The sequence below is a fragment of the Delphinapterus leucas genome, chromosome 6 (genome assembly GCF_059928025.1).
Source record: "Delphinapterus leucas isolate spDelLeu-1000000601 "Yukka" chromosome 6, BTC_Dleu_Yukka2, whole genome shotgun sequence".
NCBI classification, from domain to species: domain Eukaryota; kingdom Metazoa; phylum Chordata; class Mammalia; order Artiodactyla; family Monodontidae; genus Delphinapterus; species Delphinapterus leucas.
Window position 1 is genome coordinate 114,664,588 of NC_143134.1, and position 13,888 is coordinate 114,678,475.

General features: G+C 39.4%; 1 protein-coding gene across 5 annotated transcripts in view; it reads right to left on the reverse strand.

Moving 5' to 3' along the window:
* Positions 1 to 13,888, reverse strand: part of GOLGA1 (golgin A1) — a 54,430-nt gene that overhangs the window by 34,079 nt on the left and 6,463 nt on the right. For 4 of the 5 annotated variants that reach the window (XM_089913739.1, XM_022578758.2, XM_022578756.2 and 1 more), the window contains 7 exons: positions 13,125 to 13,215; positions 11,062 to 11,136; positions 10,030 to 10,127; positions 8,588 to 8,620; positions 6,055 to 6,183; positions 4,621 to 4,790; positions 4,028 to 4,139 (listed from right to left, as the gene is read on the reverse strand). In XM_089913739.1, coding sequence (XP_089769865.1) covers positions 4,028 to 4,139; positions 4,621 to 4,790; positions 6,055 to 6,183; positions 8,588 to 8,620; positions 10,030 to 10,127; positions 11,062 to 11,136; positions 13,125 to 13,215 — 708 coding nt within the window. Of the gene's footprint in view, positions 1 to 4,027; positions 4,140 to 4,620; positions 4,791 to 6,054; positions 6,184 to 8,587; positions 8,621 to 10,029; positions 10,128 to 11,061; positions 11,137 to 13,124; positions 13,216 to 13,888 lie in introns of those variants that run through there. The other variant, XM_089913741.1, reaches the window with a different exon arrangement.

A 13,888-nucleotide genomic window follows, 5' to 3' on the forward strand; every position in this document is an offset into this window, starting at 1 on the left:
GAACCCACGTCCCCTTCATCTTTTCCAATTTTTCCTGGAGACATCCGCAGCCTGGACAATATCAACAGACACTCTCTTCCCTCTGGCATCTGGTTTGGTTCAAGGTTGCATTTGGGCAGGTGACTGTGCTGGAGGCTGGGAAGTCCACGATCAAGGTGCCAGCATGGTCACCTCTGGTGAAGGCTCATTTCCTAGTTCATAGCTGGCACTTCTTTCTGTGTCCTCACCTGGCGGAGAGGCTAATGGTCTTTCTGGAGCCTCTCCACCAGGTTTTTTAAGGTGCCTGACAAGTTGTTCTGTGGAAGAGCAATAGGCCAACGATATTCAAAATACTCCTGAAAAAGAACTAGGTACGGAGACTTGTCTTGTCAGACACCAGGACTTATCCTAATACTGTAGCTAGTAAGGCAATGCTTAGTATTGTGCAAATACCACAGGTGCATACACCCCAAAGTCCAGGAGTGGTTCCATGTACAAATGGAAAACTGAATCATGATAAAGCTGGCATTGCAGATCAGTGAGAAGACAGATTTTTCAATAAATGGTACTAAAACAATTAAAATAAAAATAAGACACAGATCCCTTTCTCACACCAAAATCACATTTCAGGTACGTTAAAGACTTGAAAATAAAGTCAAGACTCTAAAATTTTCAGATAATAATGTTATGATTCCAAGTGAGGAAAGGTTTTTTTAAAGAGACAAAGTATAAATTTAAAGGAAAATAATAAATTCAACTATACTAAAATGAAGAGCATATGTTCAACAGAAGAAAACATAAAGAGTGTGAAGGCAAGCCCAAACTGGGAGAACACATTTGCAACCCACATAACTGACCAAGGAGCATGGTAGCCAGGATATATATAAAGAACTCTGACGATTAGTGAGAAAAAGACAGAAAATGTAATAGAAAATGGGCCAAAGATTTGAACCAGCACTTCACAGAAGAGCACGAATGACTGATAAACATATGAAAATATGCTGAACTTCATTAATAATCTGGGAAAAGCAAATTAAAATCATGGTGAGAGGGAATTCCCTGGTGGTCCAGTGGTTAGGACTCTGCGCTTTCACTGCCGAGGACCCAGGTTCAATCCCTGTTCGGGGAACTAAAATTCTGCAAGCCATGCAGCGCGGCCAAAAAAAAAAAAAAAAAAAAAAAACCATGGTGAGAATAGATTTCACATTCACCAGATTGGCAAAAATTAAAAGTCTGACAATATATCACCTTGTCAAGGAAGCAGATACACTGCTGGTGAATGTTTGTAAATTACTACAACTACTATGGAAAAACTGGGCATTACCTAGTAAAGTTGAAAAGTACAAATCTTTTGACCCAAACTTTTCACATCTCAAATATACCCTACAGTTAACTCATTCACAGGCAGACAAAAGTTCACAGCAGCCTTGTTTGTAAAAGCAAAAACCAGAAACACCTTAATGCCCACTGTCAATAAAATGGATAAATGAATTTTAGTAACTTCATACTACACAGTTGAGAAAAGATTAAATTATAGCGGCATGTGTCCATATGAATGTGTCTCAGAATACAACCTTGAGCACAGAAAGGTAGCATTAGAAGAATACCTACAGCACTTCATTTATATAATGTTAACAAGCATGATAAATGAAAGAAGCTACTGTTTAGGGATAAAATTATAAAGCGAAGCTAGGAAGTGCAGTAATTTCTAGATAAGCTTACTTAAGGTAAAAAGAATGTGATGGAAGAGTAAAGGGCACACCAGGAATCTCAAAGGTAAACATACTGTCCTTTTTCTTAACCTGTGGGGTAGTAGCTACATGGCAGTTCATTAGCTTGTTACACTATTTACCTTACTTATGTTTCATAAATATTATTTCATATCTACTCAATATTAACAAGGACAACAAAGAAAAGGACTCTAAACTCATCATCTTTATGAGAAAACTGACCTTCCTTTAGTGCTATCTTAGCCTGATGACTGACAGCATCAGCCACTCAGGTGCTTAAGCCAGAAACCCAGAAATCACCCCAAACACCTCCTTTCCTCTTGCTCCTCTCCTGTATTTACCACATTACCAAGTGGGTCCGTCTCCTCACGATTTCTTAAATTTGTCTCCTCCCCCATCATTTCCACCCCGACTCTTGTCAAAGTCACCGTCTAATGCCTGCACAACTGCAATAGCCTCCTAACTGGAAACCCTTTCAATGTTTCCTCTAACAGCCACAGTAATCCTCTCCCTCACTCTGTGTTACCCTTCCAGCCTTCTTCCACTTCCTTGAAGGCGCTACTCCCTTTACTGCCTGTTTCTGGGTTTATTGTTCATACTATTTCCTATTTAAAATTCTCTGCCATCATTCCTACCCTCACAAGCTTCAGTAGTTCATCTCAGTTCAAGTGTTACTTCCTCAAGGAAAGTGTTCTACGACTCCAACGCTAGATCTGATTTGATGCCCTCTTACAGGATCTCACAGCATCCTGTGGTTTTCCTTCACAGCAACACATCATAGTTTGTAATTATATATCTATGTGATTATTGATTAATGTCTCACTTCCCCTCTAGACTAAATTCCACAAGGGCAACGGTGATATCTGTTTTGCTCACCCTAGTATTTCTAACACCCAGCACAGAGCACAGAGCTTGACACATAATAAAACTCAAATTATATTTTTAGAATGAATGAGGGAACTCAGTGGGACCAGAGTCTGGAAAATTACCTTTTCCAATTATGAAATGGATGGATGGTTCTAATATCAAACGGTCCTGTGAATCCCAAAGTTTTGTGTCTGTTATTCTGTCCAACCGCCCCCCCCCAAAAAAATGTATTCTATACCCTTCTGTCTTCTCTGCTTCCTGCTGTCCTACCCATCCTTGAAATTCCAGTTCCTCCAGGAACAGTTCCTTGACTCCTGCACTGGAAATGCACTCTCCCTATGGCATATCCTTTGCATTTGAAAAATCCGTTTCACTTATTTGGGACTTACTGAGTTGTGAACTTTTTTCTTGTCAAACAGGAGGTTTGAGTTCTATCATGAAACAGTAGGCCTCTGAGACAAAACACTATAGGTGTCTAGATCTATTTACTGGGTGCTCCTTGTTGTGAGTCAACAAAGCCCTGTGGAACAAGCATGAGCTTTGGAGTAAGACTTGGGTTAGAATTCAGCTCTGTCACTTACTGTATAACTTTGAACAAGGTATATGACCTCTCTCGGCTTCTATTTAGGTATCTGTAAGTATGCTTATAGCTAGAAGGGGTATATAGACTTCTCTTTTACACAAATCTTACTGTACTGTAGTAATACTGTAAGTCTCTGGTGCACTTGAGATTAGTGGTTCTCAGGGGATGAGGGTAGGGTTTTTGGTACCACCTATTAGGGGGTGTTTTGTCTATATGAGGATAAGGGCTGGCTTGTCAATGCCTGAAGGATGCTGCTGGCATTCAGAACACAGGGGCCAGGAAAACTAAATGTCCTGCAATGCATGGGACAATCATACAGTACATACTGTTCTGCTCAAAATGGTAAGGAACACACCACTGAGAAACACTACAGTCAATAATGATATTATTATTGTTCACCCTTATATTCTCAGAATTTAGCACAGGCCTAGAGTAGAAGGGCAAAAAATGTATGTTAGCCAAACAAAAAAAACGAACAGTAATGATATCATTTATGTGCATTTGAACAAATCGGATTAGAGCCACGTATGTCAAAGGTACAAGCCTAGCCACGTCAACCACCGCTGTTGTGTCTTCTTGTGCTCAAGGTCCATGACATAGTAGTTTACAAGTTTGAGCAGATCAAATGGTGTGCTTTGACAGTTCCTGTCAGGACAATACTGACCTCTTCTGTTTAGCAATCCTTGCTCAACTACATGGCCCCTTCCATCTGGATGCAGCCTGGCTACACCAGGAACTAGGGCAATGTGGACTGCATGAGAAACAGAACTTTCACCAGCCACCCTGAGGCGAAAATTTCTGACAGATATAGTTTTTACCCCATTCATGAATCCTAGCAACTTGGGTCCACTCCTAGTCCTCTACTTACCTTTTGCAAATCAATGGAAAGTTGCTGAATGAAGGCTTGGAGTTCCTGTTCCTTCTGCTCCAGGGCTGTGATCTTATTTTCTGCACCTGTTTTTGAAGCTGTCACATGATCTCTTTATTGAAAGAAAGCAGACAATGAACAAATTTGGATATCCCACCTAAGACACATTCTTCCACAGGAAAAACACAGATGGTTCTTTACATGTCAGGGCTGCAAACATTAGCCTTGTGAAGATTATCAGTGGAAAAGACTCCTTCACTCTCTCTGAAGCAGAAGGCCCAAGAGAAAAATTCCACTCAGGTTTAGGCAAGAAATCCTGATCTACCTTTGGCTATTCAATAGCTTAGCAACTCTAAAACATACTAAAGTGCTCGGCAGGGTTGGAGTGTCTGAGCCTAGGCAGGTGAAGGGGAATGAGGGTTTGGAGGAGGTAGGGGGATCCTAAAGCCCTAGGCAGGTAAGGATAAGTCCAGAAGACTTTGCCAGAATTAAGATCAGGAAGTGCTACAGTGAGCAATGGGGAAAGACAGGTTGGCTGTAACCAGAGCTACACTAACACCGCTACCCATGTGCCCCACAGACCAAGCAAGAACCTCTGCTCTTCCAGCGTTGAGTAGTTTCTCTGAAGCTCTTCTATCTTCTGGCTTAAGTCTGCTGACATCTGGTTGGAGATCATCAACTCCTCCTGGGTGCGGCTAAGTTCTCTGGTACATGCTTCCAGTTCTTGCTCCATTTTCCCCAAACTTTCTTCTTTTTTTAAAAGCTGATACAAAGATAGAAAGTTTCACTGGACCACTACTAAGAAATACACCTGTAAAAAAATCTGGACAAGGGCTTCCCTGATGGTCCAGTGGTTAAGAATCTGCCTTCCAATGCAGGGGACGCAGTTCAATCCCTGGTCAGGGAATATCCCACAGGCCACGGGGCAACTAAGCCCACATGCCCCAACTACTGAGCCTGCGCATCTCAACTAGAGAGCCCACGTGCTGCAAACTACGGAGCCCATGCGCTCTGGAGCCTGCATGCCGCAACTACAGAGCCCACGTGCCCTGGAGCCCACATGCCACAACTAGAGAGAAGCCCGCATGTTGCAGTGAAGAGCCAGCGCGATTTGGAGCCCGCGCACCACAACGAGAGAGAAGCCCACATGTCACAATGAAGATGCCGCAACTAAGACCCAATGCAGCCAAAAATAATAAAAATAAAATAAATAAATTAAAAATAAAATCTGGGACTTCCCTGGTGGTGCAGTGGTTAAGAATCCGCCTGCCAATGCAGGGGACAGGGGTTCGATCCCTGGTCTGGGAAGATCCCACGTGCTGCGGAGCAACTAAGCCCATGCGCCACAACTACTGAGCCTGCGCTCTAGAGCTCGCGAGCCACAACTACTGAAGCTCGCACACCTAGAGCCCATGTTCTGCAATAAGAGAAGCCACTGCAACGATAAGTCCGCGCACCACAACGAAGAGTAGCCCCCGGGCTTCCCTGGTGGCGCAGTGGTTGAGAGTCCGCCTGCCGATGCAGGGGACACGGGTTCATGCCCTGGTCCGGGAAGATCCCACATGCCACGGAGCGGCTGGGCCTGTGAGCCATGGCCGCTGAGCCTGCGCGTCCGGAGCCTGTGCTCCGCAACGGGAGAGGCCACAACAGTGACAGGCCCGCGTACCACAAAAAAAAAAAAAAAAAAAAGAGTAGCCCCCGCTCGCCGCAACTAGAGAAAGCCCGCATGTAGCAACAAAGACCCAATGCAGCCAAAAATAAATAAATTAATAAATTACAAAAAATCTGGACCAATAAGGCAAGCTTTCATAACATTTTTGTGAGCTTAGAAGGGGTCTCATATGCCCAGTAGTTTAAAAAGAAAAAGGAAATACATTTCAAACAGAACTTTTCCACTTTAACAAACTGAAAAACATAGAAATATGATTAGTATCAAAGACAACTAAGGTATGCTTATCAGCAGTTAGAGAGTGATGACTAGCAAAATCATCTATTCAGGATTTAGCTTCTAAAACAAAAACGCGTACCATGTGCTTTACTTTACTTAGTTCCTGCTGCTGGAACCCCTCTAATTCATCCATTTCATCTCTCCTTTGGAAAAGATTCAAACTCTGGTTCTTCATTTCCTGTAACTGAGCTGTCAGAAACCTTTTATCCTATGCAAAAGAAGATATCAGCTCAGGCAACTAGGACATTAGAAATCCATATTATACAAGCAGAATTCTTAATAAAGGAAAATCTGAAGACAATTTCTTATCAGTAGCAATAATACATTGATAATGGGAAGCTTTACGGTAATTATTTACAAAATTATCTATAAATTCTTTAACTTAGAAATAAATATGTTTTAAATGATAGTTGTGAAAAGGGGAACAAGAGCAACAATTACTTAACACTTGAAAAGTGCTTAAGTTTGATTAGCAATTGCAGACATCCATTTTACATGTCTATCTCAATGACACACTGAACTGGCTGAATAACATGAATAACTGGAACAAGACTGAATGCTCTTAAAAAATTAGATGCATTTAAGTAGAACTAATTTTGGTTAGTAAGTTCAGATAGCAAGTCAACAAAAATTAGACATGACTGGTGTCAGAAGGTTACAATTTACTAAATAATAGCTTCCCGAGATGGATTCTCTTCAGGACAAACCCTGCTGTCACAGTTTCCAATTCTTGATTAGAAAGAAATTAAAACGGGGGGGGGAGGGGTGGTGGGACTGGGAGATTGGGATTGACATATATACACTAATATGTACAAAATGGATAACTAATAAGGACCTGCTGTATAAAAAATAAATTTAAAAAAAATTTAAAAAAAAGAACTTGCTGTATAAAAAAATTAAACAAAAAAAAAGAAATTGAAACAGTCTAAAAATAACACTTCCAAAAATCACAGTGGCTTAAAAGACCTACAAAGATGCCTCATTACGCTTTCCTGGTCTAAAATATTTCCCAACCTCTCCTGCGGTGGGGTGGGGGGACGGAGAGAAAAGATCTTAGTGAACTGAAGTAGATTTTATTTAGTTCAGTCCTATATGGATTCCCCCTTTACCATAATTTTAAAAGATGAAAAAATAGTCCAATGAGAATTCAACTGCTACAATCTTAAGAGTTTCTTTCAAGATAAGAAAACTTTAACCTAACCCATACCTTCATATTTAAGAAGACCATAATTAACACCATGTTTAGATATATTTTTTTTAAGCACAAGTTTCTTTGGGACATAGCTTGACTTTTCTGTAATTCTTTCCTTATGTAAATACGTTAAGGCATTCTGATAGCTTGGGTAATCAGATTTCTACAGAACACACAAAGAAAATCGCTGGTTTAACTTCGTGTTTCATCCCAAGAATGGAGCAATAATAAAACTCATCTGTTTAATAAAATTAACAGTAAATATATTTTACAACAGAATATATCAATCTAAGAAATAATTTTCTGGACTTCCCTGGCAGTCCAGCGGTTAGGACTCTGTGCTCCCAATGCAGGGGGCACGGGTTCGATCCCTGGTTGGGGAACTAAGATCCTGCATGCCACATGGTGCGGCAAAAAAAAAAAAATAGAAAAAGAAATAATTTTCTACCATAAAGAGTAACTTAGGAGTACTCAATGAAAACAAGGAATGAATTAGGAAGCAGCACATAATGTGGGCTGAGCAAATTGACTATTGATTATTTTAAATTAAAATGTCTTTCTAATTGTAGGTGTGAAATTTCATCTTCCTGTTCATGTCTGGGAGCCAGGAATACATTACATAAGGCACCTACACAGTGTTACACAAGCTATGGTGCTGGAATAATCAATTCTCCTCATCTGTGTCTAGCTAAGAGGTTCTCTTATCTACTCAATGCTGAGCCTTCAGAAATGCCCTCCTTCCCCACTGCATCCTCAAAAATTATTCCTAATGTTACCATTGTGTCAATCAGAGCCCCAGCAAGAAACAGACTCAAAGTAGATATTCTGCAGACAGTCTAATAAAGGGACTTTTCAAAGCTGTGGGTGGGGTAAGAAAACCCAAAAGAGATGATGTGCTAGTAACAGCTGGGCATAAAGGGGCAAAGGGATAAATAGGTTACAAGAAACACAAAAAGAGAAACTCTATCAGAGGGTGAACCAAAGGTCCAGCTGAAGCTGTGACCTTGGGCCATGGGATGCATCCAAACTGAAGGGATCTCACATGGAGATGGCTGAGGGAATAAACTTCCTGACCACACTCTTCCACACATAGTTCTTTTTGTGTTCCCCACAGGCACACTTAATTAGAAGCCAGAGGGCAATGGAGCCCTGCTGATGCATTCCCTATCAGCCTTCAGATACACAGAGAAAGGTATGAGAGGAGGTGGAGAGTGTATCTGGAGGGGAAAACAAAAGATATCCAGTACACCCACCAAGAAAAAGGAAGACATGAGCTTTCTAAATCAGAGTCTAATCACCCAGTGCCCTGCTTCCAAGAGGTGGTATAGCCATCAGTGTACTAGGTACTGAAGACAGCATTTTCCAAGCCCCAGAGAAGAGGCCAACATTCACAATGAGACAAAAACAAAGATGAACTAACCTTTTCAAGCTGATCCATTTTTTCTGACCATTCCTAAAACAAAACAATAAAAAAGTACAGTTTCCAGGGAAGAGTATCAATAAAATCAAGATCTTAAGAAAACAAAATAACCCTCTCCACCCAAAGCAGCCAATCAACCAAACAAAACAGCAAATATAAAGAAAGCCAAGAGTCCTAAAAGGAAAAGAAAATGAACTTTATATAAAATTCTAAAGCACATATATAAGCCTGCAAATTTTTACTAAGCAGAGCACCCAAACAAGGCTGTATCTGATGTTCTGATGCAGTTTTCAGCTTATTCCTGAGGGTTTTTCTATGAGTACTATTAATATTTCTTGGGAGTGGGTAGCTGGGACCAGCTGTGTTGGTAATTCCACAACTGCTATATAAAAATTAATTTACTGAAAAACAGGCGGGGGGCAGGGGTTGTCTTCAGCAGCCCCCGATCATTATTTTCCTTCTCATTTTCACTTTACCAATATCTTTTATGCCATCTGATAAAAGTTAAAGGAGAAGGGATGACGCCCCTTACTCACCAATCACAGAAGAGGGGAAAAAATAACCACTGGTACAAAAGGCTATATCCCAACTGCCTACAATCAGAGTCCACCAATTTTAGATTATCTCTTCATTTATATACATTCATATCACAGTTATTCACTAATTATTGGTGAATGATTTTTTTTTCTGGCTAGTAAATGTCTGACATGACTAATACACACTGTAAAACAAGTCAACCAACCACCCTACCTACTGCAGATGAAATAATGTATTTTCTTAAAATGAAATGTAATATAATAAATTGACCCTACCTTAATAAATCAGAATTATCATTACAGTATTTTGATGCTTATCTTAAATTTAAAATGCCATTGAACAAAATATACTTTATAATTATTGTAACAGCCAGTAATAGTATTAGTTTCTTATTGTCATTCATTCAGCATCTTTCAATGGATGGTTCTACTGAGATTACAGAAGTTCCTCTCAGTCTAGTTGGCTGGGGATGAGGAAACTTGGGACAGAGGTTGTAAGAACTATGTACTCCATGGATGATCACTAGCTTGATAGCACCTTCTCCACTATAAAGGCAAGTGTTTTGGGACTAGGCTTTCAGACAGGTTTTTGGAGGGCAGAGACCTTTTTCCTTATCTTGGGGTTCACCACCAGATTACGAACACACTACTTTCCTCTCCATTTTACAAAGTTATACAGTTTGGAAAATGATACTCTCACATTATGGACACATTTCATGATTATAACTGTAAAGTTCCTTAATAATTTCCCACCCTAAGGCCAAATGAAATCTCAAAGATCTTATATAGCATTCCTTTTCTCCTGGGTTGTAAATATCTTCTACCAGGTTTATGGCATGATTTTTGAAATCATGTCACTAAGTGAAATCTTTCCACCAGCCTTGGGCAGTGCCACATATAAAATACCTGGTCCTTTCTGGCTAATGCCAAAGCCAGTCCTTCTGCCATTTTGGCTCTGTTGGCTTGGAATGTCTCATTCTGCTCTTGAAATTTCCGCATGGAAGCTGTTAACAAAGAGGCTCTATTTGAGATATGGAGATATTTCAGAAACAGCATGTCAAATAGCCCATGTGATTACTTTACAACTGTCACCTAACAAAAAAGGCCAAGGTCACAGAGTGGATTATGAGACTGGGAAAAACCTGACCCATCTTGACTTTCCCAGAATCTTTTGCCCTTAGTAATAGACCACAGTTTTGTTTTAGCTTGTTTCCAATTGTTCTTGGTTTTTTGTTATAGTCAAGTATATACATTTAGGAAGATGCCAAAGGGTAACTTTTTAAATGATACAGTGATAGAACACTGAGTTAGGTAGGTTGCCAGAAAACACCAATGCTATTGCTAAGTGATGGCTACTACTACTTTATCAGAATTAAAACAAAAAGTCAAAACAAAAAACCCTTTCTTCCACTTTATTTTCCTCAAAAAAATTTTTTTAGTATATATTATATCAACAAAAAATAACCTTCTACTTCTGTTAGCATCTTTCTTGGATTGAACCCAAAGGAGAACATATGATTTAGGGTAAACTAAACAAAATCTATGTTCTATTGTTAGAGGAGTGATGACAGATAGAGATTTTCCCCAGTTCTTGAACAAAGCAGCAATGAAGCTATGGCTAGAACCAAAGTTTCTTAATGTAGGCCCAAGGACCAGGCACTTGATTTTACTAAAAACTAAGGGCAGCCAATAAACCAGCCAACTGGATGAGATACATAATAACCTTCTCCTAAGAAGCATGCCCATAAAGCAACATAAGGATGAACTGTATGCTTATAACTATCAGATAAATGTTATATCAACTTGATTAAGAAGTACACTACTTATAAAATAAAGATCTGGGCTATGATGAAGGACAAACTTAACCATACGCTATTGTTTCATTTCAAAAAACTAAACCCTGGAAAGATTGAAAAAAGCAGGAAAAAAAATACGTACAATCCTGGTGTTTTTCTAATGCAATTTCAAGCTTCTCTTTTATCTTCTGCAAGTTTCGGACCTGTTCAGCATAGTCTTGGGTGAGGAGGGTGACGCACATACCAGGAATGGACAAACATCAGGAAAGGAAGTTAATTAAACAAAAAAAAATGAATGAAAATGATGATGATTTTCTCAACCTGAAAACCATTCCTGTTAAGGAAAGCTGGGCAGACAGCCTCCCATTAACAATGAACAACACAGGCAAACAGGTATAGTACAAACTACCCACAGTGTAAATGGTGAATACAAACAGGCAGATTTGTTTAGCCTTGAGAGAGAACAAGAACTGGGCCTGGTCTGGTCATCAGAAATGCCCCGCCATGAAAACCACTATTATCTCATTACTTAATTTCAAATCTCAGTTTCACCTTCCTTTCCAGTCTTAGCAGTAGGGTAGATCAAAGGGAATTCACTGAACAGCTCACTTAGAGTCCATACAACTGAGTGACAGTGGTTAGGGCAATAGCAAACATCTTACCACAGTATTGCCTTTGCAATAAAAGTACTTAATTCTCTAGAAAAGTCAGCTTCCTTTCTACACAGAACTGAGCTGCCTATGACACATTAAAGGTGAAAGTCAGAATTAATTACCTTGGTAGCCAAAGAAGATAGTATGGTATAGTGGAAAAGTAGACAGGCTTTAGTTCAAATCCCAACTCTGTCAGTCCTTAGCTGAGAGACCTTAAGCAAATTATTGATCCTAAGTATTAGTTTCTTCATTTATGAAATGATATTAATTTATCTACCTCAAAGGATGTATTAGATAATAAACTAAATGTTCTATATGCCTTAATTATAAGACAAACTAAGTGCTTTAAGCACGTTGCACACAATGCTCAATAAAGGGTAGCTGATACTGTGGTTGTTGTTATTATTCATACTGAGCCTGTAGGTAAATACCCAGGACATAAGTGGGCTTAATAAATGTCAGTCCTCTTCCCTGTCCCTCCTCTAACATCAGTCAAGCCCAAACTATTTAGGGAAGATCCATATTACCTTAGAGCTTTCTCCCCAACACTGAACAAATATAAAGTTACTTCACCTCTGTTACTGGTATTACTTACAGGTAGGGGTAACAGGATAATAACAATTGAGTTTAAAGCAGACTGTAGTGGTTTGGATCCCAGCTCTACCACCTACTACCTCTGTGACCTTAATGTCACTAAGTCTTGTTAGGCTAGAGTGAGAACAAAATGAGATAATGGACTATCTAGGAGCTGTGAGTTATACTATGTACCTTTGATAATTACACAAACACAAATATTTCACATACAACTTGGTGAATTTTGTAGTCTGTTGCTTTCATTACAGTAAAATGGGCATAAGGCCAAAGGACAAAAACAAACACAGAAGTCATTGACCACTTCACAGGCTGAAGCTTTCAAAATGTATCTACTGGCAGAAACCAAAATAAGAACTCACAACTCTACCACAAATATGCCCTGCTCAGGCAAAGAATATAATAGGAGTGGTGTACATCGTAAACTGCACATAAAAGACATAATGAGAGTTATAGCTTCTATACAGGTGCTGAAGTTAGAAATACCACTGAAAAGTAGCCCAAAGACCCAGAAAGACATTACACAGGTGATATGTATCTGTAGCAAGTGGCAACGTAGCACCAAACCCTGTCTGGTGCTGAAGAATCCAACATCTGTTGGCCATTCCCTAAAAATGCTATCTCCTAACCCTCTCCACCTGAAAGCAAGCTAGGCTAACAGATGAAAGATAGTTAAATCTACATATACTTTTAATACCTTTTATATCCACGGCTAGAAATCTCAGGAGCAGAAAAACGTCAGTTTGTTTTTTTTTTTTAACTTTAAAACTCAGTTTTGAATTTACACTATTCAGTACACTAACAAAAGAAGGGATTAAAGGGGGTACAAGTTGCTCCTTTTTGACTGAGAATATCAAAATATGTCAAAATAACTGTAAGGTTATGCTGTTTGGCTTTTTTATAGGCAAAGAGGGTCAGGCAAGGCAAGTTTCCTTTGCTTCTTATGAGTTCTTAGACATACCAGAAAGCCTGGCCTCTAATTTCCGTATCTGTTCATTCCTTCTCAAAAGCTGGGATGAAAGATCTTCTCTGGAGCTGCTTCCATCAGACGCCTGTTGAGACAGATATAAGAGGTTGTATTCATACCTGGATTTTTAGCAGCGTGAGACCACAATATTCAATCAGAAAGCAACAACTCTTATTTTAGGTTTGGTTACACTTTAAGTGATAACTGAAAAGTTTCTCTAACTATAAAGTAGAAGCAACACTATCTCCATGTGTAATGTGAGGAGATACAAGATGCAAAACAGATAAATTGTGTGTGTGTGTGTGTGTGTGTGTGTGTATGCGCGCACACACACTACTGGAATACACAGTGGTAAACAAATCCATTATGATCATATTACACCAAGTACATAATACAAAAAAATATATTTTCAGATAAAAAAGTAAAGCACTTTATTTTTCCAAAGGTAAAATCCTGAGGTAAAGGGAAGAAGGTTCTTTAGCAAGGGATCAAAGAAAGGCTGGTTGGTCTGTGATGAAGAACCTATCACTGACATTGATAAAGTTTCAGTATCTTCATCTATAAAACAAAGGGGTATCAATCTATAGCTCTAAAATGCATCAAAAACTTTTGCAGATAATATACATTCAGTAAATCCCTGTATTAATGAGACATCAAATTTTCCCAATAATTTGGATTATCTTAAAACATGTGCACTACTACTACTTTGGGCACTGCTTACTACTGCTAATAAATACATCACTTTATCTTTCTACTTT